This window comes from Cygnus atratus, chromosome 3 (genome assembly GCF_013377495.2).
Source record: "Cygnus atratus isolate AKBS03 ecotype Queensland, Australia chromosome 3, CAtr_DNAZoo_HiC_assembly, whole genome shotgun sequence".
Lineage (NCBI taxonomy): Eukaryota > Metazoa > Chordata > Aves > Anseriformes > Anatidae > Cygnus > Cygnus atratus.
This window is the reverse complement of record NC_066364.1, coordinates 31,186,773-31,213,777: the sequence shown is the minus strand read 5'-3', so window position 1 is coordinate 31,213,777 and position 27,005 is coordinate 31,186,773. Positions and strand designations below refer to the sequence as shown.

At 36.4% G+C, this 27,005-nt stretch overlaps 1 protein-coding gene across 1 annotated transcript in view; it reads right to left on the bottom strand.

Moving 5' to 3' along the window:
* Nucleotides 1–27,005, bottom strand: part of COL19A1 (collagen type XIX alpha 1 chain) — a 192,935-nt gene that overhangs the window by 53,165 nt on the left and 112,765 nt on the right. The window contains exons 14-16 of the mRNA XM_050709490.1: nt 26,349–26,402; nt 10,815–10,868; nt 2,512–2,565 (exon numbers count right to left, since the gene is read on the bottom strand). Coding sequence (XP_050565447.1) covers nt 2,512–2,565; nt 10,815–10,868; nt 26,349–26,402 — 162 coding nt within the window. The remainder of the gene's footprint in view (nt 1–2,511; nt 2,566–10,814; nt 10,869–26,348; nt 26,403–27,005) is intronic.

The following is a 27,005-nucleotide window of genomic DNA, read 5'->3' as shown; positions in this document are numbered from 1 at the left end:
CTTGAAAACTTGGACTCTGGCCTCCTTATGCAATACGCTGATTTGATACAGAGCCAGAGAAAGATTAGTTGCAACAAATTATACAAGTACACTGTGCAATCATGGCAACTCATTGATACCAAAGAGAAATCAGAAGTATTACAGAAGGCTTAAGAACAGAATAATCTGCTAAAAAATAGAGAAATGACAAGATAATGAAAAGATATTATTAAATTATGATGGGTCTTAAGATCATCTCTCGGTGACCTCACACCTATCTCGGCAGCAGTGTTTATCATAACTCCTAGAAACACCAACACAAAGAAACTGTACTACTACCCTCAGAATAATCTGATATTAAAATCTCTATAGCAACAAAAATGCGGTCACAATTTAAACACTCCAAGAACACAAACAGAAATAAGAGCTTTTGAGATCCTTGAGAATATGCACGAAAAGTTGGAAAACAATAAAATTTTCCTGTGGTGTAAGGAATCTCAAAATCCACAAAATATCACTGAAATATCATCTTAAAAATGCTAATAAACAAAGCACATTCAAAATTACATACTGGAACGTGAAAGATTGCTTGGTATCTCCAAGGTGCACCAAACAAAATCAGCACTGATCACACTATGCAACAGTGTGTTACAAAGAAAATTTAATACTGCATATATCTGCCTAAATGAATAATCAATGGCAAAGCAGACAAGCTGTCTTTGATGACTTCTTTGATGTTTTTGTCTTGTTCTTGATGGAAATGTCCCATTCCCATTGTAAACAGTCTAGAAACTAATACGTTTGCTGTAGCAGTCAGCGACTTAGGTTGACTCAGGCAAGATCTGAACATGTAGTTACAGAAACTTGGTGTATTTAAAACCTGCTACTTGAATCAAAAAGCCATCATCTCTCTCACCTGAAACAAAACCTTAACATTTCCTTGTTGAACAGCTAATTGCTCATGACAGAGTCATTAAAATCTTCAGACAGCTGAAGGAAGAGGAAAGTTGGTAAGCTGTACAGGGTTTATAAGACAATTAATTTAGAGACAGAGCAGCTGATCTATATTTTTCCAGAAGATTGTTAATTAGGAAATACAATACACCTTAGGAACTCCTAGAGCTGTACAATGATAAGAAATGAGATTCCTGGAGACAGATGCTTGCCAGTTCCTGAAGATCCCCAATGTTTGTTTTCCCTGTTGTAGAATTAACCTTAAAGGGACCCTCAGGGTAGAAAAGATTAGTAGTCCAGAGGTGGGAAATGAGTTACAACAAATATAGTATTGATAAGGAAAACAGGACTGGTATCAGTGAAAGTTGTCTTTGGCATGAAGACAGAATAAATTGGTAATAAATACAAGGTATAAATACAGAACATATAAAACTTCAACGCATATACACAAAATGGCAGACCAAAAACAGAAAATATTTTTCCAGGTATAAAAATATCCAGGACATAAAACCTTACTTAATTCCTAACCCATGCCCTAAGTTGAAATACCGATTTGGAATGGATTAAATATCAGAAATATCAGAGAAAACATGCCAATGATAAAAGCAACCAGAAAGATTTGTTTGCTCTGAATTTCACTCCAGAACCTTTTTTAAAAAATTGGTTTTATTACTCATCTCAATATGTTATACAATAAAAATAGTCTGATTTCACCTTCTCTTCATAATTATGCATTTTATTATTAAAAGAGGAGGATGTCTTCCAGGTTTGATCTATGTGACATAAGGCAGGAAGCACACAGTAACCTCTGTATTAAGCAAATATTCCTGTAATGCTTCATACATCTCTGAATAAAATGCGATTTTTTCTATTCAGATAAATTATGCACTCACTTCAGCATCAATTAAGAAAACTTGTGTGATCTTTGTATCACAATGCCTTACAATAGCAGACACAACAACTGCATAAATGATCTGAAAAATCTATACTCAGAATTTAAAAGAGAATGGCAGCTCTGTCACTTGTAGCACTAGTACGCAATTTTAACTTTTTTCTGGCAAGTGCTTATAGCCGCAAAATGTTATATTATTAAGACAATATTCTTATTAGTATATAATATACACGTAGGGAGAATTCTTACAGATCTCCGGTAGACCTTTTTTAATTATACCTCCTTGTCTTTCTATTCTATTCTTAGGATCATGACAGGTTTGAGAGAGAAAGAAGAAATGTCAAGTATGATTTAGAGCAATTAGGATTAGAAATGGGGAGCTGGGGCTTTCCGCTAACAGCTGGGTGGTCCACCTACCTCCATTTTGAGTTACAGAAGGAAAGAGTATGGGAGTACAAGAGGCATACATAAGATGTATGGCAGCAGGACAGATGACACAGTAGGTGTGCAACCAGACTGTGGACTGAGTCTATACAGGAGTGCAAAAAGGGAATAGGGAAGGATCTACCTGTTGGATGAATTTGGAACATGGTTTGCAGGGATCAAAACTGTGGTCACTTCTATTTTAAATGCTTCTTAGCCATAAACACACAGACACAGACAGACGGACACTCAAAACCCCATACCTCATTATAATGCTTGTTCAATGAATCCAGAATTCCTTTTAGTCCAGAAGGACCCTGTAAGGAAAAACATGTATCAGAAAATCATTTTAATTTATCTAATGTTATGTTTACAAACCTGCATTCAAAGAGTACTGGGACTTAGATTTTTATTTGATTATACAGTAAATTATTTTCTGTTGGATCATTATATCTTTTTTTCTGGGCACATGGAGAAGCACAGTCAGTTTCAAAATCCTTGAGTTTTGAAAACTGGCAACTTTTTTCGTAGCAAATCAGTCTGCCAGAGAAGGCAGAGATGACATTCATATCAACTTTAATAGGAATCTCTTCTAGTATGAGCTCAATTTTCATTCCGCAGCATTTTAAAACTTCTTTTCACTAACTCAAAGCACAAGTTTTGATGTAGAAGCAGCTCCTAGTGTGAGTAAACAGGCAGATTTTTTAACTTAGAGCACTGAAAGTGAAACTGAGGAATGCCAGAGTTCTCTGAAAGACCAACTTTCTGGTTTTATGAGGTATGGAAGTTTAGATTTATACAGACACCTTCCATCAAGAATTTCAGCAAAGGAGAGCATACTTCTTACTTAAATGAAGGCTTAGGAAGGAGAGATTAAAAAAATAACACAGAACAGGCCCTCAATAAAATTTTTAAGTGTTGTGAATCAGGGCAGAGCACAAGAAGTTGACTAAAGATTTTGTGAACTAAAAGTTAGGTACATTTACAAATTAGCATAGTAACTCTCCACATCAGGCAATATGAACTACAGACACTTGTGGTGGCTGTAGGGAACATTTGACTACATGAGTAAGATACAAAATCACTTTTTCAAGTCACCTGGTCTGAATTAACTGCATTTAACAGAGACAGCACAAAGGCAACTCTTCCCTCCCACCCCCTTTTTTCTTTTTTTTTTTTTTTTGTTTCTTTCCCCTCCCCCCCCCACCATTACAGACAATTTACAGGAGCTTGCAACTTTTATGTTTGTAGGAAAAATGTAGCTGGCACACATGCTCCCTAAAGATTGCTTTATAAAAGTGAATTCTCTTCAGTTTTGAAAAGGGTTGTTCCCTGAGAAAATGGAGTCTGTTTATCAGTTAGAGATTCTATGTCAGAGATTAGACATTAGTCAGAGATTTTAATCACACATTTTCATTTTGCATAAGGTCTTTGTGAATTGTTTTATAAGCGCTGTTATTACACACACACACATACATAGGAAAGTAGCTTTCTGCACTTTCAGAATAAGAATCTATTGAAAATTTCCCCCATTTTCAAGCTAAAGGACACGTAAAACTATTACAGAAGTCAAAATTACTTCTCACACACGGACGGAAATTTGTCCAGATGAAAATACTATTGTTTTCCACTATGAAAAGTCCAGATAAGACTTCCTTAACAAGAACTGCTGCCAAATTCATGCAGTGCAACACCAAGACTACAGAGTATTCTTAGGAAAGTTGAAAAAACTGCCCATTGATAGATGTCACCTAGAGATCCAAGGAAAATACTAAAATGTCATGTATTCAACTGCGTAAATACTGATGAAAGTTTTACTGCCAACCAGTAATAATGATATATCAGTTACTTCTACTGTATATACCACATCAAACATCACATCTTGCCTCACTCCCTCTTTGTTCCCCAACATCAGAAGAAACACAAGCCCATAATTTTTTCTGTTCATTTCATTTTGGAAGTGAATTGTCACTTTAAATTTAGAATGAAAAATAAGATAAATATATCCATGATGTTTTGACTGAGATGCTCTCTCAATTCTGATTTCTACAGTTAATGGCAGAATTTCTACTCTGATATCCATATTAAAGATGACAATTCAGAATTGGGACTGAACCATGATGACATTGCATACTTATTACGTCTCAACTTCAAGACTGTTGTTTTAGAAAGGACTCTGTAATATGGCAAGCAGTCAAAAAATCAGAATTTATCCTCCTTTCTCATTTGCCACCATGTTGTTTCCTTTACTTCCCGCCCCCCCAGTGGAAAACCAGTAAAAATGAAACCACTGCAATAAGACAATCCAGGAAGGATCAGATGCTCTATCTGCCACCAAACCTGACCTCTCAGATATTATTTGTACATCAAATAAATCATTTTGGACAACACTGAAAGCCTTTCTATATGTCACTGTTTTGAGAAAATGACATAACCTCAAGAAACCCCAGAACTGTCTTGTGACTAAGGCAGCTGAGGGGAATTTAGGGAACTTGGGTTGGATTCTTGACTACGTCACAGGCTTTGTGTTACTAGAGGCAAGCCATTTCTCTGTTTTAGTCTTCCCATTTTCAAAAATTGACATAAATGTAAGTATTCCATCTGTCTTTCTATAATAAAATGAATGAAAAGAATACAATTTTGTACAGCAAAAGAAAATACTTTTATTCAAGGGTGTCTTCCTAAACTCTAGCCTTTTTCTTCCTTTCCACATTATTTCTCCCCACTAATATAGCTGCATAATCCACTCTGAAGTCTCTACAGGCAATAAAAAAACTAGTATTATTGGTTTGCAAGTGCACAAGCAATGAAATTTAACAGAAGTTGAAGAATTACTGTACAGGCAATTTCTGTCTTTTGAATAAGAATTTTGCACATCTGCGACTTTGGATATTTGTCAAACTTGCTCCTCTGCAAATACCAATCAAAAGCTCACTTGAGCAGGGTTTCCTTTTTTTTTTTTTTTTTTAAATATTGCATATCAAGTCATGTAATTGAGGTAACTGAAGCACACAGAGAATACATGTGTATGAATAAGAAAAGAACTGAAAACATCCTGATTATTTTCCAAAATCACAAGCAGGTTTCAGATGTTACTTCTATAGTCAAGGTAGGAATAGAAATACAGGTGTTTAAAAGAAAATAGCTACAAATTGTGAAACTACTGGGGTTTATAATGTATTTTTCTTCCTTAACTTTTCTAGTTTGTCTGCATTTCTGTTAGGACAAGACTGCTGAAAAAGTCTACCCAATCTCACAGTCTGCATACTAAAATGTGTAACAAGTGAAATGCACTGGTTGCACCTCAAGAACAGGCCGTTTCTGAGAACACAGTGCTGAAAGGGACTCAGTGTAATCACTTTATTCATCCATTTCAGATCTGTGCCTACCCATTGAAGTAAAATACTGCTCTTCTGATTACTATAATGGAAAAAGAACATGAAACCCATCAGTGCAGATGTATAATATTGTATAACTATTCCAAAAAGAAAGCACGATGAAGGCATGATGGCCTGCCACAATAGAATACATTAAAATACATTTTGATACGGAATTTAAAAACTTAAACGCACAGAAACAAACAATATGACCAATCATTGCCAGCCATTTCCATCCTATCATGTAAGCATTTCCAATGTTCTTCTAAAAAGCATCAGAATGTCCAACAATACCAGAAATGCTACTGACAATTTTCACTTACCATTACTTTTGATTTTCTGTTTATTGTAATTAACTGATAACATTCATTCACTTTCAAAATATTGGTAGAATGACAGTATTTCCCAAGGCAGAGGAAATGAGATTTCCAAGGCAAACTGCTGGATACTTAAGATAAGTAGGCTGGTGGCACTGGTATATGTACTGAATAAAATGAAACCAATTCCAAGTATACGGAATTAAATGTAGAAACTCAAGTAGCCAGTGAACTTCTCCATTGCTTCATATGGAACATTAATGAAAAAGAAACCTTATTTTAATTTAAGACTTTAAGGAGACTTTAAGCTAATCTTCGAAAAAAGATTGATTACATTGATAAAGATAGGAAGTTCAGCCCCTTGCAAAGGGAACTGGTGAACTAGTTCTTGACACAAAGAAGCCGATGCTTCAGTTTCCTGCATAAGGAAAATTCACATAGCAAATCTGAAGCAAATCCATTTGGGCTGCAAACAATAACTGTGGATATGTTGGTAGAAAACAGCAGAGATGCAAGAGGATGAATAATCTTGATTGCAGTGTATTAACCTGTGATTTAGGAGACCCAAAGTTGATTTGCCAGCTCTGACACATACAGCTTGTTGGACAAGATGATACTTGGCCAAATCATATAGTCCTCATGTTTCCCACCTTTAAAAACAGTGCTGACAGCATTGCCCTTCTGCCAAACAGTAACACTGAGCAGAAATCTTACTCTGACTCACCCCAAAGAACACTGCTTTACTAGTTGAAGTATGTAGCACAACTCTGGCTTGTCACTCTTTATTTTTAAAACAGTTTGATGCTCTTCTGCAATGGGAACTACTGAGAAATGGAATTCTTCCAGTCCTAACTGTTCCCAACCCTTGATGGAGAAACCAGTAAAAACTACTTTTTTCTTTTTTTTTTTTTTTTTTTGGTACTATTTACAGAAATAAGGCAAAAAATCAAAAAATAAACTCTTTTGAAGCTTAGACAGGTATCATGAAATCTGTGATGTGGCCTGTACTACCTTGTTTCAGTGTCAATATCTCCCACAAATGACCATAATACATAAAACAGTGCCAGACATCAAGCAGTTTGGAGCAGGACAAGTAGAAACACAAATGATTGTCTCTTAACAGAACTCTGAACAAAACCATGCACCTACCTATCAGCCCTAGACCAGAAAAGCATTTTGCCTAAGTAAAGATTACAGAAGTGGGCCACTGCATCACTAGGCCAAGAGCATATAAATATTAAGGTCAAACATCTTCCATACATGTGCTTTTAAGTATTGAATAACATACTGTTGCTGGAACTAGAAAATCTATGCATTAAACACATAAAAAACAAACAAACAAACAAACAAACAAAAAAAAACCCTGTGCTTTGCTGGTAACCCCTTCTGTGTTGCTAAATCCTGTAGATGTTTTTTGTTAGCAGCTACCGCAGAAGAAAACTATCAGTTCAGTTCTACAGTAAGATCAAAATGCTACAAAAAGATCAAAATACTTAAAACCTCGTATCATCCTACTATGAGAGTATCTCTTTTTGTTTCATTTATGAAAGCATTTTGATTTCAACGTAGAACCATGCAGTGTGGAATGACCATATGTGAAAGAGACAGTATCTCTTTTAGAGGACTTCAGAAGCAAGTACAGACAAGAAAATGTATGAAATACATTTGAAGAGTACAGAGATTGATTTCACAGTTGTAATATCCAGAATGGTTCTGAGGAATAAAGGAATAGTGGATTTAACAGAAGCTTTAGTTTTAAAAGGGAGGAAGCGATCCAAAAGCACTAGAGGGAGCTGCTGTTCTATTTAAACTATTTGCATTCCTTGTTTTCAGCATAAATTGTTGTGCACTGGAGTGTAATGTGTGAGCACACATCTCAGCTCTCTAGCAGTGATATAATAGAACAGTACTCAAAAACAACATCAGAAAGCATGGATGCAAACCATGAATTCTGAATCAGAAGGGAATAACAGTGCATTTTAAAAGTCTACAATGTTTAATAAACCTTAAAAAAAAATACTCAAAGGACCTAGAGATCATCATATGGGTAAGCATAGGGAAATAGTTCTTATAACCAGTCAGGAAAAATATTCATTGACTCCTTGCCTTTTGTGGGCACAGGATTTGCTCCAAAGGGAAAAAGTGACACAAGAAAGGACGCCTGGAAGAGATGCACAGGGAGTCCCACTTTAACTGAGTAGTTTTATCACCACGTGTCAAGAGATCTACAGTTCTGACACAGTAATGGGGGTTTTTAACCAAAGATGTGCAGATGATGTTAAGGGACTGGAAACTAACTCCAAACATCAATTTCACATGGGAAAAAATCCCCAGAAAACAGGCTAGAATAAAAAATAATGAGGTATTGAGAAAGTGTTAGAGAAGTCAGAGTAGGGGCAGATGGGAATATAAAGAAAACCTTAATTGCTGCAATGCCAGAAGTAGCTGAAAAGTAATTATTTTGATTGATCAAAACTCATGTCACCCCTTAGCAATGTCCAATTTACAGACCTTTTGACTGTTCAGCATGTGGTCTCGTAAGTCCTTCTTCCCCTTAAGAACTGTGCTTTATATCAAATCTCCTGAGCATTGCATCCTTTCATCTGTTTGCTAACTTCCTCAAGGAGGCAGAACTTTCCTTCTTACGGCTTTTTTTTTTTTTTGGTTGTTGCTAAACACCTGGCTGTTCTCCTAATATCTAAATTAAGTACTCAGCCACATGGCATAAACTGATAAATAAATTAGGTAATTTTGTTAACACTCAGTGTGTACTCAAGCTACCTTCAAAATTAATGACTGAATATCCTTTTTCTGAAATAAAATTTTCTTATTCTTTTGAAGCATGAGCCAAACACTGAATGTATATATGCCAAACTTATAGCAACCAGCCCACAGGTGTGATTGTTCTGTTGTACTTCAGAAGCAGAAGTAGAGGCTGATCATATATCCATATGGATGAGGAGGCTGCCACTACTATTAGAAGTGGAGTTACTGTTAGTAACTGGAAGTACCATTCAGCAAAACTTAGTATGTTCTGAGCCTTGGGAAAGATGGGAGGAACGATGAATCATGTAAAAAACTTGCCAGTATGTACCAGCTTTAGCACTTTAATTATGAAGGTACTACACATTAGTAAGCATTACTGCTTATACAGTATGCTTTTTCTATACTATTTTGTCAGTACTGGAAAAAGAATTCAAGATACTGTATCCAAAGTAAGGACTGCATCAAGACAATTATACCAGAAACAAATACCTTTAGCCAATATTTAGGCCATGACTGCTTGAAGAATGCTTTTCTGGGGTACAGTCCCCACACAGAGCTCTTCATATGGGTGCTTCTATGCTGACAAAGCTGAGCTTTGCATTGCTGTAGGGAAATCTGAAATAGGCTTCAATAATAAAAATGCAATTTAGCTTCCACTGAAGGTTTCTGGTATGTCTGTCAAAGATCATACATCTTCCCAAGTCTGACCTGCCAGCAAACCTATGACAGCAGAAATCTGTAATGGAGAAACAACTTTTCATTGGTTCACAAAAAGTTAAGCAGATCAGGTCTCTGCTATGTTTTTATTTTCAAGGTAACTTTTGGCATTTGTATTAAGAAGGATTCTGCATCATGCCCTTCCTCTGTTCGGATACCCCCAGTCTGCAATATCATTTTAGCATTAGTAATCCAAAGGGTACAAAAGACTCAAACAAACAAGGCTTCAGTGTGACTATATGTAGGGGAGGAGAGGGAGATAGAGGGATATTTAACTACTTAGCTTTATGCAGGATAAATGAACACCATTATCAATTTCTTTCTGAACACTTCTTGTAAAGCAAAAGGGAAATAAATGTGATTTGTAACATTTATGTGGTTTTGGTTTTAGATAAGTGTAAATGACATCTATTTCAATTTATTCATTCTATTTAATGCAACATCATTCTCTTCACTAGAAATAAGCCTAGAAGTTTTCTCTTGCTGTGAGCTTTAAGTAGATGAATCAAATATTTTGAGATGTAAACTGCTGACCTTTATCTATTTCAGGTAAGCAGAAAAAGGAATTGTGAAATCCTTGCTTGATACTATGAATGTGAAGCAGCAGCAGTTTACTTATTCCACAAATTAATGTCTGTTTTATATTCGTGCATGATAGCATTTTTACAAATACAATATATATGAAATGTTACAAATGTGATCATGTCTTCCTCTACCAGAAGATGACTGCATTCATCATAGGCTAAAATAGACCAGATTCATGCTTGATTTCAAATTTGAAATCATGTATCTCTTAAAAAATAAATCCCAAACCTCTTAGATCTGAGCTAAAACCGTTACTGTTTCATACTACAAATCCTTTCATAGAGTCATGTATTAATCTTTTAATTCTTCTGTAAACTCATCTGAACCACAGCTGAGTGCTCATTCCAGTGCCGGGTATAATCCTCCCCACCATTCAGAGAGTTGGCACATGCTTCACACAGTCCTTCATCTTTCAAATTACCCCCTCTGAGACAGAAATTATCCCTTCTTCTACAGAGCATCACGCATTTTGTAAAGTGAATGAATGCACAGTATTCACATTTAGTATACACGGCCGGTCTTTCTTTGAAATGCCAGATAATTTCTGTTTCCCCCACTGCAGTTTGCATCTTGCTCTTTTGCTGCTGCACTGTTCCGTGTAGTCTCCCATATTTGTGGGCACAGTCCCTTTCTCTTTGTTGTATCAAAAGGCTGGGTATAGCAGCTGTTTGATACAGCAGAGAAAACAGTGATCATCTGTTTTCAACTATAACTATGATCAGGTAAGACGGTATAAAAATGTTATCAAAGTTCTGTGTTCTAGGAGAGGGGTGGAAATTTCCCATTCCCCTTGCTATTACTCACAGGAGGTCCCGGTGGTCCTGGTTTTCCAGGGAGGCCTGGCTTGCCTCGTCTTCCCTGGAAACAAAAAAGAGCAGCAGTTGTTAATAAATGTTATTGCCAATGACTGATCCTGTAATAAGGATTTTGCTCAAAAGAAAGATTTATTGTCTTATTTAGTAGGAAGACATTCAAAAACTATCCAAAGTGAATACTTCACTGCACTAACTATGTATAGTACTTTTAGGATTGTTTTTAATAATTATGACAAACAGTATATTTGCATCAATGTAACATTTACTGTCACATTTTAAAGCTATGTCTCATATGTGAATGCACATCGATAGTGCTATAAACAGAGCACACTGATGATGTGTAAAATTGTATTTTCTCTGAATATACCAGAGTTTGTGATGCTGAACTGTGATGCAGCAGTAGTCACCCTGACTTGTACATTAAGTACAAATGTGCAGTACAATCCAATTAACAAACACCCATATACTTCTCTGGGATGTGAGAACAAGCAGAAAACATTCAGAGATTTATTCGCGAAAACAATTCACCTTCTAGTACACATGCAATATCGTTTGCATTAAAACTTAAAGTTCCATAAGTCTACTTAAGCTAACAGGAGCCTTTCCACTCAGTCTAAAAACACGCACATACAAATATTGAAATTTTTTTAAGCACAGCACTCAGTTGAACAACTGCTGTTTTCACACAAACATTTTTTTTTTTTTTAAAGGAAGATCAACATAAAAATTTACAGTAATTTAAATCTTTATTGCCAAGCTGAAATCCGATGCACATTTTTTAGAAACAACAGCTGAGAACAACTAATATCTAGATCTGATTTCAAAAAAAAAAAAAAACAAACACAAACAAACAAACAAACAAACAGTATTATATCCATAAGGACTATTTTATTCCCTTGCATATGGCAAACGTAAATTAACAAAAAGCATTAGGGGGATGTCCTGGTGAAAACGTGGCTTGTGAAATTTTTTAAAAAATGAAAATGCTTGCTGACAGCTCACACTTAACACATGGGGATATTTCTTCAAGTTATGATTCCTGTATCTAACCCTACTTCTGTATCTAATTAAAGGACATCACACAAGCTGCAGAAGTAAAATCTCAGGAACAGAGAGGGAAACCGCAGCCTCAGTCTTCACAGGTGAAACTCCTGATGTGTAGGAAACCACTCTCATGCTCTGCCTCTCTTTAATCTCAAACTATACTGAGGGTAAACACAATGATGGATGGCAGTAGGGGTGGAAAATCCCTTCCTCACCAGGGTAACCCACTGCCTAGATGTCAGGGGTGCTTCTGAGGAGCAGGACAGGGGGATTTGAAGCCTTTCAAGCTGAAGAAAGGACCAAACAAGGGCTGTGGGGATATGTTTTACCCACTGGGCTGTGACATACAACATGTACACTGCCACCAAGGCTTTATGAGTCAGTCAGTGTGTTTTAAAGGTAGCGTGAAAAAAAAACTCAGCAAATTTGGAGTGCCGAATTCCTGGGTCTTAACTGGCTGAGACGTATGCTATGTGCTGAGCTGTTTAATCCTGCCAGTACTCGCACATGCAGAGCTGCAACTGGGGCAGCTCAGGGTGAATTTTCAGAATCAAAATATGGCGCCAGGTGCCTATACTGGCTTCAAAGCTATCCTGTCCCTCACCACCCACCCCATGACATGTCCCCTGTGTGCTGGTAACATCACCCGTGCAGCCATGTGATGAACAAGAGCAAGCAACTCATCTCGATTACAGATACCCCCCCAAAAAGTAGATTACTTTTTAACGTTGTTCAGTTCTGGATTTCATTCACTGAGTAACCACGTAGCTAGCCTGGCATAAGAGGCCACAACACTGGGAAAGGTATGTACATACACACATGAAAAAGAGAGCCTGTTGCTAGCTAGCACTGCCACTGAAATAAAAGCTTGTGAAATATCAGAGTATGCATCTCTGGGCCTTCACCCCTCATGCCAAATTCCTATTTAGATTTTACATCCCAATGTTGAGATGTGTGACTTTTGGACTGATTTTTAGCTCAGAAAGGCAGATGGAAATTAATATTTCCCAGCTTTCCTGAAAAACAGTAAACTTTCCGAGAAAGCATGAAAACCAGATTGAGATAAAGATGTGAGTAATAAACAAATATAAATTGCTTCATACTTTTAAAATAGTTCCTCTGAGTTATAATGATCTATACTGTTGACTTCTTGAAGCACCTTCCTTTTCCTGTTTGGACTTATTTAAAGCATCCTGAGGATGACACTTAAAATCACAGCAGCCTAAACAAAGTATCAAGGAAGTGTCACGGGAAAGAAGGCAGGGCTTTGACTGGCAGACACAACTGTGAATGAGGTGTTAATTACACAGGAAGACACGCAACATGTTTGAAAGGCAATTTCGCCTTTATTTACAAGATGAGCTAAAATGTGATTTATGACATATTGTCAGGTCGAGACTTGAAAAGGTTTCTGAAAAAATATGTTATAAAAAAGGGGGGGGGGGGGCAGTTATTTTTCAATGTCATTTATTAATTACCAGAACACTTACCTACTGAAACAGAATAAACACTTGCCCTACTTTTTATCCCAGCATTACAATCTGTGCCATGTGTACATAAAACATTTAGAATAGTCACAAATCTGTATTTTTAGAGGATCAAAAGTAAATGAAAATACCAAAAATTAAATACAAAATAAAAATACTGAGATTTTCCCTTTCAGAGAGGGGCAAAAATTCTAAGAATTCAAGTTAGATGTTTCTAGATTTACTTATTTTTTAAGTCACATCATGCATTTTTTGTTTTTCTTCTACTTTTATGGCCAGCGTAAAAGGCAGAAGAACTATTTTCTTTACTGGTTCATAAGTGTAAACACACTTTCAATAGCATGAACATTTCTGATTGAGCTGTTCTGTGGATATTAGCCTGTTTCCTAGTCTTAAGAACCATTATAGCCAATGCAGCGATCACTACAACTGTACCAAAAATAAATAGGTAAAAAGGTATTTCTGAAATGATGCATCAGCTTTTTCTAGAGAAACAGGAGTCCTCTTCCTTTTTCTTACAAACGCCATTCTAAACTTTAAGAAAGAAATATGTCTAAGGCCACTAATGTAGCAATGCTTTTCGGATACAGAGATTTAAATTTTAGGGATACAGACACAGCTCTGCCTGCTGGCAAGCACTCCTGCTTCTCCGTGGTTTCCCTGCATCAGTATGGAAAAAAGTAAAATATAAAGTATAGTAAAAGGAGAAAAAAGTTTATCTTTTTGTTCAGGATAACATAATTAAAACAATTAGAAGATTTTTTTTTGATAAGCCCATTATGGTCTTGCCTTGAGCAGACCATGAGTCAGCCTGTGACTAAATATTTACGTTTTGATTCTGAGCCTTCCTTCTGCCAAGAAAGAAGTGAAAATACCTCGGTGTCCTCTTGGGCTCACAGAGTGGGCTCAGCAGAGCTATGGCTCCAGTCTCCTGGTCAGAAGCGGGCGCTGGCAGCCCGGCGAGAGCCGTACTCATCGCTGTACGGCTGTGTATGGGGCAGACAGCTGGCACAAGAGGCCCAAAAAACTGTTCCCTTGCTCCTTTGCAAGCAGATGTGCAGAGATTACAACATTAAAAAAAAGCATTGACCAGCTGCATAGTGTCATTCTCTGTACAAACATTACCTAAAAACAATAAATTTAAAGTGAAATTCATTACCTTTTTTTCGTTGAGTTTACTGAGCAAATACTGAGGTTATAAAACAACTCAAAATATAAATAAATGTTCCAGGCATCATGCAATTCCTTTAAATCAAAAAAGCAATACCACCTACACTAAATTAAAAAAGAATAATGAAATAAAGAAAGGATAAATCATGTCAACAGCTGTCTAAGATTACTTAGAATAATATCTAAGGAAAATAAAAGCAAAATAGTTGTTTGCTATTTCCTTTGTGCTGCATCCATTTTTGTTGGCAATCAGTGGGATAAGAAGTTATTGAAATATAACTGATATTTCAGCCCATCCCCTTCACTTCTGAAATGCTTGCCCTGAACTAATTTGGACAGCAGGCTAGTTTCCTCTTTTCCTGAGGACAAACTCCAGCTATGATACACACAAAAACCATTCAAACAACTGCTTGGTCAGGGGCAAAAAGAATAAAATATTACAAATAAAATAAACAAGAAATTATATGCTTCAGCAACCCCCAGCTGAGCGCCTAGCTGAAGAACAGTCAACTGATCTCTTCATTCTTCTCTTTCTTCGCCCTTTCAGTTAATCAAAATGACTTGACAAGTTTTGCCTCACATTAGATTGAAAGCTCTTGAGAAGCAGAGCTCTGTGCATCCTTGCGTACATTTGTGCTCTGACTGCAGCCTCTGGGCACTGCTGTAGTCCCAATACACAATGGCAGAACTCTAAATGTATATTGTAACTCCCTGCCCTCTCGTGTTACATCCATCTATTCATGTATCCCTAATTATAGAAGAGTAAGACCACTAATCCTGGTGCCTAAAATAGACTGCAGATTATTTTAGGATTAAATCGAGTGGAGTTATGTAGGAACACTGACATGATTTGCAAAATGGAATTGATAATTTAAAGAACCCACACTCGAGAATGAAGGCAAAAGTTCTTAAAATAATCCTGTGGGAATTTTCAAGGGAAACAGCTAATTAGCAGTCCCCGAAACACATCATCACATTTCAAAACAGGAACTAGTTCTAGAGAAAGTAGGAAGCTGGATTTAAAGCCTTAACTACTGCAGTTATTGGACAAGATTAATGAGGCTTATGTAACTCGTTTGCCAGGCTAAACTGAGATCCCCTTGCATAAGCCTTAAAAGCAGCCTGAAACTGGGACAGATACACCCAGAGCAGGAAGCAGGAGGAAAGCAAGGACACCCATCTCAGTGCCCAGTGTATGGACATCTCGATAGCTCCTTGGGCACCTAAATGTAGCCATACAAGCAGACTCTGAGTAGTTATGAGATTGCTTCTCCATGTGCCCAATGTTCCCTCAAAGCAGCCCAACAATCAGGCAGGCTGAATTAGCCCTGAGTCTGAGCTACCTGGGAATACATAAACAAGGCTTTCCTTTGCCTCATTCCTCAAAGCTGATACACCTAACCCTTACAGATGTCCAGAAAACCAGAAAGATTGAACCTGCTCGCTTTCTCCAACTGGGGAGAGAAGAAACTGCCACAACACAACAGCATGCAGCCACTGCACGGCTGTGGGACAGGGGACTCTTCTCCACAATCATGATGTGAAAATTATAAGTCTACAACAAATCCACAGCCCAAATACAGTCATTGTTTTCCATTGGGTATTTAACCAACTTTTTGGTAATATTTAAAGATGGCTTTGACATTTAACCACCTAACGCCACACAAGTGCTGCTAATAGGGATTTTGTCAGTAACTGTGGAAGTGTCACAGCTGCAAAACTTTTTCTGTTAATCCCTAGAAATCTTACAGTTTGGATATTCTATTTCCTACATTGAAAATCCACCTTGTACTCAATGAAACCTTGTCTACTTTGGTAATATAGTATTAGGACTTGAATGTACAATTTCTTCACTCCTATTAACCGTGGCCTTGAGGATATATGATGGTAGCTGATATATAACAAATTCACCTCTATATTAAATGTTAAACCTGAATAAACTCTCAGGAAATAAGGCCAGAAATTAAGCAGTGTGCAGAAAACAAGTGAAAATCTACACCTCATATGTCATTAAAGCCTTTCACAGAAGCATGGCCCACAACACAAAAGATCCTAATCCCCTGTTTTGGAAAAGAATTCACTTGGGAACTCCTTGCTAATGCAGAAGTATTCCTTCACTCAACCTTGGCTTTCTAATTTTAGTCATGATTTCCAATAAAGCCTATTTACTTTTCTTTTGTATTTATAAAATGCTAAAAGAGATCACCTAGCCAGACTATATAGCACTCTTCAAATGTATTTAATAAACATCAAAAAAGTTCTTAAACAGGCATAACAACACCAAGAAGTAAAACACTACAACCTAAATTCTTCAATGTTTCTATTTCTAACAAACCTCTACACAGAGTCAATCACATTTTTTCAAGTGTATCCACAGGAGTATATTTTTAATTTAAAATCACTTCTAAAGGTATTTATCAACTACGTTTAGATTTTTTATAATGAACACCTTAATTTTTAATTATAAGAAGCAATCTCCTATTCTCTCAAGTTGCTATGCCTTTTGCTAAGAGACATAAAAAAGTGATAAAGTATTTGGAAAGTAGTTTAAAAATTTTAAATGAGATCTTGAAATAATTTCTGGTTTGTGATTAGAAGTTGTATTTTATGGAAAATACAACTATGGAAACTATGGACTTCTATGGAAAATTAAGAAATTAAAAAATGATAAAAGTATTTTCTAATTGATGATTGTTTCTTCAGTATTCTAAAGTACAACTTTTTTTTTTTTAATACCAGTTTTAAGCACCAAAGTGGGAAAAAAAATATATATTTAAATCTGTACCCTATCTTAGCGGCTCTTTGCTTTGCTTTTAATTTAGAAACACTCTGTTTGAAAAACCAAATTATCTCCCTCTTCTATGTTAACCATTTTTAGACTGTTCAATACCTAAGTGAAGGAATTTACAGCACTCCAACTTAAAGAGAAAATCAGACTAGAGCTTTACATAAAAACAACTTACATCAAAGTCAGGAAGGAATGAGAAGATTAAAAGAGATTCCAAAACTCCAGAGCTGTAGCTGTGAAAAATATTGTTTGTGCTGTGCCAGGAGCCTAAGCTACTATGCAGGAATTATCATTACTCTGTAAAGCTTGTTTTACAATTGGTTGAGTACAACATTTACTCACTGAACTAGAAAACAAATTATGTCAAAGAAATGTTTAAGTTCTATAAACCAGATAAATGCAACCTGAATTTAAATTCATTTTGATATTTGTATGTCGCTTTAAGTAATTGAGTTAAGAAAATATAATAATTCCTCACCCAATTATTTAGGAAGATCTTCCTCTGTGTCATAATAATTTTATTCATCCTTGATTAGAAAAATTTGTCATCTCAGACAGTAAATTGATTATTTAATAGGTAGATATTATGATTTCACAAGGTCCTTCCAAACATACCATTTTAATGAGATCCGTTCTGAAACACCGGATATTACAGCTCAAAGCACTCTTGTTTTTTTGAGGGATTTCATTTATCAATGAGATAATGCTAAAACAACCTACTCCTAAGTGAAGTATTTGGTGTTACAAACACACAAGTTGGAAATAAGGAAGTTGGTTCAAAAATATTTACTTCAAGACACCTGCAACTTCGTAAGGAAGAGAGTCAATAATATGGCTGTGGTAACACGAAAGACTTGTAATTGTTAGAACTGAATTCATCATTGGAATCAGGGAAACCACCACGGTGGAGAATTGGTCTGTTTAAATATATACACAAAACATTTCCAGATATCTTTAATCCATAAAAATCAAGTTGCTGGCAGCTATGCTGAGAGTAAGCTAGAACGAGTCAAATAAAAATCACAGAATAGTTTGAGTTGGAAGGAAACTCTTGAGATCATCTAGTCCTATCCCTTGCTCAAGCAGGGCCACCTACAGCAGGATGTCCACAACAGTGTCCGCTTGAGTTCTGAGTATCTCCAAGGATGGCGACTACACAACCTCTCCGCGCAACCCATTCCAATATTTGACAACAATCACAGTAAAAAAAAGTGTTTTCTTGTTTTCAGACAGAATTTGCTGTCTTTTAATTTGTGCCCACTACTTCTTGTCCCACCTGTGGGTATTACTGAAAAAGTCTAGCTTCTCTCTTCTTCACTGCCTCATCAGCTATTTAAACACATTCAGGTATTTATATACATTGGTAAGATCCCCACGAGCCTTCTCTTCTCCAGGCTGAAGAGTCCCAACTCTCTCACCTCTCTTTATGTGAGAGGTGCTCCAGACTCTTTAATCCTCTTTGTGGCCCTGGGCTAGACACACTCCAGAAAGCCCTTATCTTTCTTGACGTGACTTTACCAGCGCTGAGGGGAATGACATCTCCCTTAACGTGCTAGTCATCGTCTAATGCAATCCAGGATACTTCTGGACTTTTTTGCCATGTAGGTGCATTGCTGGTTCATGGTCTGTTTGTCCAGCAGTACCCCAAGGCCCTTCTCAGCACAGCTGCTTTCCAGACTGCCTGCCTCCAGTGTGTACTGATGCCAGGGGTTATTCCTCTCCAGATGCAGGTCTTGTTGAAATTCATGCAATTCCTCTTCGTACAGATCTCTGCCAACTTGCTGAGGGTACACTCTACCCCACTGTCCAGGTCATTAATGAAGACATTGGACATGATTGGCTCCAGTACTGAGCCCATTAGTGACTTGTCTTTGACTAGACTTTGTTTCACTGATCACAACCCTCTTCACCCGGTTATTCAGCCGGTTTTCAATTAACCTCAATGTCCTCCTTATCTAACCTGTCCTTTATCACTTATAATGATACTATGGAAGAGGGCATCAAAAGCTTTACTTGGTATCAACAACATTCATTGTTCTCTTCCCATCCATCAAGCCAATCTCCTCACTGTAGAAGGCAATAAGGTAATAAGCAATAAGCACAATTTCCCCTTCATAAATCCATGCAGGTAACTCCCAATCACCTTCTTATCCTTCATGCGTTTGGAAATGGTTTCCATGAGAATTTTTTTTTCCATCATATCATGCAGGCTGATCAGCCTGTAGTTCTCTGGATCTTTTTCTTACCCTTCTTGAAGTGATATGTGCTCTCTTCCAGTCTTCAGGAACCTCTCCCAGTTGACACAACCATTCAAAGAGAATGAAGAGTCACCTTGCGATGACATTAGCCAGGTCTGTCAGCACAGGTGGGTGCAACCCATCAGGCCCTATGAACTTATTTACATCCAGTTTGTTTAAGTGTTCCCTCGGTGGAGGAGTACCAGGCTGGGGAAGTCTTCCTCACTCTAGACACTCCCTCTGGTCTCAGGGGCCTGAGATTTCTGAAGGCTGGTTTTACTGGTAAAGGCTGAGGCAAAGCAGGTATTGGGTACCTGAATTTTCTTTGTCCTTTGTCACCAATTCCCCTTCTCTGTTAAGAGAAGGGTCTCTGAGAAGATCCAGTCAATCTCCTTCTCACTCTCTCTGATGCTGTGCAGTCTGCTGACATCATCCCACAACTCTTCCAATTGATCTTGAGCAACTTGGACTTGAATTCCTCAACAACTGCACATCTCCTGCAGCAGGCCCCAGCTTCAGCAGGAGGACCCTGTCGCTGCCTCCAGCCCAAGACTTGCAGAGCTGCATCCTCCTTCTGAAGCTGCCTAGGTCCAAGAGTCCAAGAGCTACTGCAGTCGTACCTGGGTCATGTGCCCTGTGACCATCATATTTAAGAATGTGTATGCTGGACAGGGGAAGTTTGCTGGTCACTTGCCAGAAGTTCCCAGATCCAAACAAAATCACACAGGAGTTCAGGAAGATACCAAAAAGAAGCAGAGCACAGAAACTACTTCATGAACTGCTGTGCCTGCTAGGTACATTCTGGGCCCGGCTCTTACATATAAGAAGGAAAAGTTAACATTTTCTAGATTTCAAGGTATGCTATAATATATTTAAAATTTTATAATATATTTGTTTAACAAAGTTGCATTGGTGTTTTGTATTAAGATAATTTTTTGGAATTCACTAAAATATTATATAAATAAAATTAAATCACTTTCAGATTTTTTTTTTTAAACGCATCAATTTCAGGGAAAATTTCTGCTACAAAGATATCCAACTAAAGTTAAACATTCATTTCCAAAACTTCTATAATTATATTCTGCAAATATACACTTCATTATACTTAAAATAGTGAAGGCAGACTGTGAATGACTCCACACATAGTAAGTATTTATAAATGTGGAGACTTTAAGTACAGCAATATGACAAAATTATTTGAAGACCAAAGAAAACTCATTACATGGGGAGCTGAAGGACCTTAGTTTTCTCAAAAATAAATGGAATGGTGACTTGATGACAGAGAAAAAATACTTCAAATGTCTCTTCAACATAAGGCAGACATGACAAAATAGTAGGTTTTGAAAGGTCAACCTACATGCTCAAGTGTAAAGAAAAAAGCACATTTTGAAATGTGGGATTGACAAGAAACACTGCGGCAATCAAGGAAACTTGTGAAGTCTCTGCTGTTCATGTCTTTCATGCGGAAACCGTATTTCTGTTAAAGACAGACTTACCTGAAGTGCAGGATTATTCAGGATTACCGAGAGAAATAATAAAGTACTGCATAATGCAGGAAGCCAGGAAGATAGTGTAGCTGTCTACCATGATTTCCATTCCATGCAATGCTAGGGTAACACTCATACTTTCTGTTTTTTTCTTGGTCAGTAATATCAAGCCAGGGACTTTTCTGGGTAACATCTGATTACCTTCAGGCGCTCCTCATGTAATTTTGAGCAGTGGTGTAATAATATCAAGTTGCTGCAGCAGTAATATACTGCTCTGAGTGCCTGAAGCCAACAAAAGGGACACTGAAAAATTATTTGTCTCATAAAGGAATGAGGAGGAGGGAACTGTCCCTACTGGTCCACTTCTCCCAGTGACCAGAACTAAAACCAAATGCTCCTAGCAAGGCCTCACATCTAACATGAACCACTTATAATTATACAAAGTCACTAGTGGTAGAGCAAGAAGAAACACTGGTCTTTTTGTAAGAACAGCAAAGGTTTGAAATGAATGCCTCTCAATTTGGAAAAAGCAAATTTAAAGAAAACAGTAAAATGCAACGTACTTCTCAATTCAAAACGGGACAGGATCTTCTATATTCAACGGTTATTCTGATCCATAATCACACATAATGGAAATCATGGAATACTGCTTTTAAAGAGAAACTTGTATTCACAGTACTAAGAACTTGGGGGTAACTTAAAGTAATTACTAAGATGAGAATTAGTAAGTAAAAACAACTTAATACATGCAAGAAAAATGTGCAAGTATTTTTGACAATAAATTCTAGAAAGCATGAAAACTCCAGAAAGTACACAACAGATAGACATAGCAATATATTACTTGTTTTGAGGGAAAAAAAAACAACCAAACTAAAAAATTTTACAACTGATCAAATTTGAAAGGAGAGAACCCTGAGTGTTAAAGAGGGATGGAAACACAGATTTGGGGAATTCAGTGAATGGGAATGAGCTTGAGTTTTCAGAATAAGACATTAAAAATGAAATATTTCAATATTTCTCTCAATAAAGTAGGAACTTCACCTTTTTCTTCTTCGGTTTGGTGTCTACTCTATGATCAAACCAGGTCCTTTCTGAGGAAAGTGTATTAGCTAGGCTTAAGTTACACACCCCAAATATAAATGCAGCTATGCACTACATTTTATTGCAAAGATTAATATTCTAACATCTACAAAATTAGTAATGCTTAACATCTTCCCTTTTCACTTTGCAGTTTGGTTTCTAGAGCAACACTACCTATAAATAAATACTGATATTTGAATTACTAGTGATGAAGAAACCCACACTTTAAGCTGATAACTTCTTGCTTGTATCTGAAAACATCTATCTTAATGTGTAATATTTTTTCTTTTGTATTGATATTTAGATAGCATCAATTCACTATTTTTTATCTTTCCAGAAAATTAACGATAGCAATTCTAGTGAAGATGGTCAATATAATGAAGATAAGAATGATTTATTTTAGAAAAGATTACTTGCCAGGATCTTTTACACCGTACCAATGAAAATGCTTTATATGAAAGTATGAGACCTTGCTTGAGCAACTTTCCCAAGGGGAAAAAAAAAAAAAGTAGTAAATTGGGATAAATGTTTCTGCCACCGGCGGAAATGCAGGAGGAAACGCAGGTGGAAATGCATTCTGCACCTCTCCTTTAATTTGGCATTGTTTCTTTCTATTATGCTCACTACCATGTTATTATGGTATTCCATGATTTTTATTTTTTATTTCCTGGATGGAAGAGCATTAATTATACTTTAAACATATACATACTCTGTCACATAATTCAGCTCACAGTTGAAGTGAGAAGCAAGGTCCATATATATGAGCTGTTGATTGGGAGAGGGAAAGCAAATTTGAGAGATCTTAGAAAGAAAGTGAAACATGAAGGACCATGATTCTACTGGCTTCGGTGACCAAAGGGAAAAGTAAGTGCACAATGAGAAGGCATAACAAAGAAGATGAGAGTAAAAAGGTCCCAGTAAGTGGGAACTGATGAATTTACTCTCATAAACATAACTAATATACTAAACTACTAATGTGTTTGTTGTACACACTTCTATCATCAAGTTCCATGGCTGAGTTATTTGTGTACCATCATTTACAAGCCTAAGAACATGCTAAAAACTGCTCATTGACTAGGGAGAAAGATCATATCCCAGCGAGATCATGTAACAGAAATACAACAGATGACCAGGCCAGAGAAAATGAAATATATATTATTTTAATAACCAAATATTCACTCAATACAATGTAACTGTGCCTACAATGCATTAATTGGACAAAAGTGTTTACTGCTTTATTTGAAATAATACATTGATTTCCCCTTGCTCTTGAAATAAATAGTCTACAGCCATCATCTGATTCAGTGATGTAAATTTGTGCTTTTAAGCAAATTCCAAATATATGTCAATATATGTGTCAATAAGCATTTAAAGGTTGGCACAACTTTGAACTAAAATCTACAATTTACATTTATTATAGTTATACATAAATATGCATATGTATAATTATATATAAAGATATAATTTCTAATATATATATATATATATATTACTATGTAATTTTCAATATAGATTATGAGATGAAAGAAATGCTACTACCCAGATTTACTCTTTTTAATACAGCAGAGGGGTACATTTGCCCTAGGTCCCCACTGTAGTCAAAATAAGGTGACTGGTGCCCACTCTGGGGAGTGTCCCATCATTCATATTTGTTAGTAGTTCTAATAATAAGCTCTGTGATCTTGAATGATAAAACAAAATCCCCCTTAAAAACACTCTGAAAAAAAAATGCATGGCTCAGGCCAGTTCAAACAGGAGAAAAACCCACTGGCATGGCTTTTATTCTTCCCCTTCTAACTCATTTTGTATTGTCACTTATCTAAAGCACTAGCTTTGTCATGAGTCTTTTAAAAGTTTTTTTGAGTTTTTGACATAACATCATTAACACTGTTAATTTTCCTCTGCTCCTTAGATCTTGTTTTTAGTGTATTCAGAGGTCTCTAACTTACACACTTAACAATTCTCAATTTGCTATTAATATCAGCCTAATTTTCAAAAGAGCTGAACACTAAAAAATGCTGCTGAAGTGGGAATTAAAATTTTGAAATATGACACATACAATGCAAATGGAAAGAGTAAAAATGTCAGGTTCTCAAGGTTTGGCACCCAAAATTAAACAGATTTTTTCAGAAGTTTTGGGTGCTTCTTTCCCCTAGTATGTTACAGCTCAAGTCTGCAAAATAGGCACAATAACACCTTTACATCTGAGCAATATGTTGAAGAAAAATCATCAGTTAGTTTAATGCTCGATATTATGCTTTAATGCTCCAAATACAGCCCATGACAAAACCAATAACTTCATATAATGTGAAAGATTTGGATGATCTGCTGGAAGTAGAACAAAGGAACATGACATCTATAATTAAATAAAAAGGAATATTTAATAGCCATTAGATATGTGCTGTCCTGTTTGTCATTAAACAGAGCAGAGATCTTGTTACAAACAGTATGTTATTGTGTAATTAAATGTATTGGAAATGCAAATGCACATGGGAGTTGAATTAAGACTGCAAACTACGTTATTAAAGCTTGGGTGGGGGTGGCCAGCAGAATGAGTATTGTTGTGAACATCTCACTGGCAGAAAGATAAAGACAGATGCCGTGAGTCTGAAGTCTGCTGTTCCCATTGTCTGGCCCAGGGCAACTGTGTGCATGGCTGAGATTATAAAACAATCAGCACTCCTGTTTTTAAATATATTGGAGTGAGACAGCAGTTCAGTTTTTATGTGTGGATAGGAAATGGCCATGATAAATTTATCAATCCCCTAATTTCCACTGCAAAATAAAAAGGGCATCTCCAAATGAATTTCTCCAAAATTATAGATAATACTATGCATTCATTCTGAATCTCTGCCTCAAAAATTAAGAAATTCAAAGAGTGATGCTTCTAAAATAGTCATATTTATAATTGTCCCTAAAGGAGAACTAAGAAACTTTGAATGTCTGCAGACTGAATGCTTCACATAAAAACACACAAAAGTGTACTATAACTGCGTATCTGGAGCCTTTCAGTATCCTGGGTATCTAACTGCATAACAGTAAGAGTCATAGTAATTATAAAATCCTTAATAACAAGTCCATAATCCCATGTTTATATTCACCACATAACTTCTGATTCTCCCTTACTACATCGTCTTTTTTTTCTGAAAGGATTCTCTAGCCTTCCTTTGAAATTTAAATAATCTCAGTTTTCAAATTTTCATGTTTAACTTATGTGAAATTCATTAATAGTTTTTTAACTTAAAGAAAACAGCAATAAAAAGCATTGAGTAGGCCTGTAGGCCTCAAAGCTTTTGTTCAAGATCTGGTCTTATGTTATACCAGGGAAGCAGTCACTACTAGAATTATTAAACTGGCCTTTAATAACTCATTGTGGTTGACTAATGTCAATAATACTAAATCCTTCCACTTTAGATAACTTAACTGATATACTCAACATTATGATACCTAAAGTAACCAGAATTATTGAGAGATCCAGTTTTAAAACCATGAACTGGGTGCAATTTCATTCATAAAAATATAGAAATGTTTGAGTATGAATATCCTCCCAAGGAGAAAAATAGGATATAAACTTTCAAGTTATTTCTTGAGATATCAGGTTCATCAATATTCATTCTCTGCTCCACTTTAAGTACCAAAGACAGGAGGTCAGGGAAAGTGAAAGCATAATATACACAAGGAAATCAGCCAATTATTTCATTATAATAAAATTCTCAATAACCAAATGTTTATTTCATGCCTTGGGAATAATCTCCACTGTTGGTGTTTTTTTCTTATTGTATCTCTCTTCTTTGTATATATACGCTAGGCTCTGACTCTTGCATAATGGCATCTACAAAAAAACTTGGGTCATTAGCTCTGGATTCTGATAACATTGTAGATAATGATCTTACATTCATATATCCTAGATGTAGTAAGGTATGGTCTATTTCTGCAAGAAAACTAAATCTCCTGAGCAGTTTTAGTATTCTTTCATTTCAAATTAAAGCAGAAGCATACTGCACAAAAGACAATATCTACATCTGTGCTGCCAGTCATTAAAACATTTTAGATGGTTTAAATTGTTAAATCTCCTTCAACTGAAGAGAAACCTCAAATGTCAAAGCTCATTTTGTTGTCAGCATGCTTCATACTCAGCTGCTACCTTTCAATTTTTTATTAGTGCTTAGAAAGAAGTCACACATCAAGGTCAGTGAGCACACACACCAGTTGTTCACAAAGTTTACTCACCCTTTGACCTTCTTTGCCAGGTGGACCCTGGGGACCCTCCAGCCCTGGCAAACCCTGAAAATGCAAACATTAAACAAATATAACATTCAATATTATTTTCATCCTGTATTATTCTATACAAGTGAGCCAGGTGTCAAGACAAAGCATTTATTTCTAATAAAAGCAGGTTGGTTGTAATCACATCTTCCAGGGGACTGTTGTATTCAGGTGTGAGGAAGAAAATGCAAACTGTAATTATTAATCGTATTCTTTTATATAGATGCTGAATCATTTAGAATCAGAGAGATGAATCAGCAGCATTACTTAAGCAATTATAAATGTATTTAGCTACAGTTTTGTGTGAAAATCTATTTATCTGGTTAAGTTCGGATGCCATAAGAAAGCAAACAATTTATGTTAAGTGAATGACAACTTTACAACTCAAATTCTAACATAGGCCCTGGATGTGGAGGGGAAAGGAAGGGAGGGGAGAGAAGCGAGACTAAATATAGCAGGCAGCCTTATGCTTTCTGTATTGTAAGAATCAGCTCTCTGCAGTTTCCTCTGTGTGCCTGGGCTGAGCTTTTCAAAACCCTTCAGAGCCACTTCTGTCTTCCTCTCTCCCCTAACCAGGTGCAGGAGTTTGGGGTACTTTGAATATGTCTGAGCCTTCCTTCT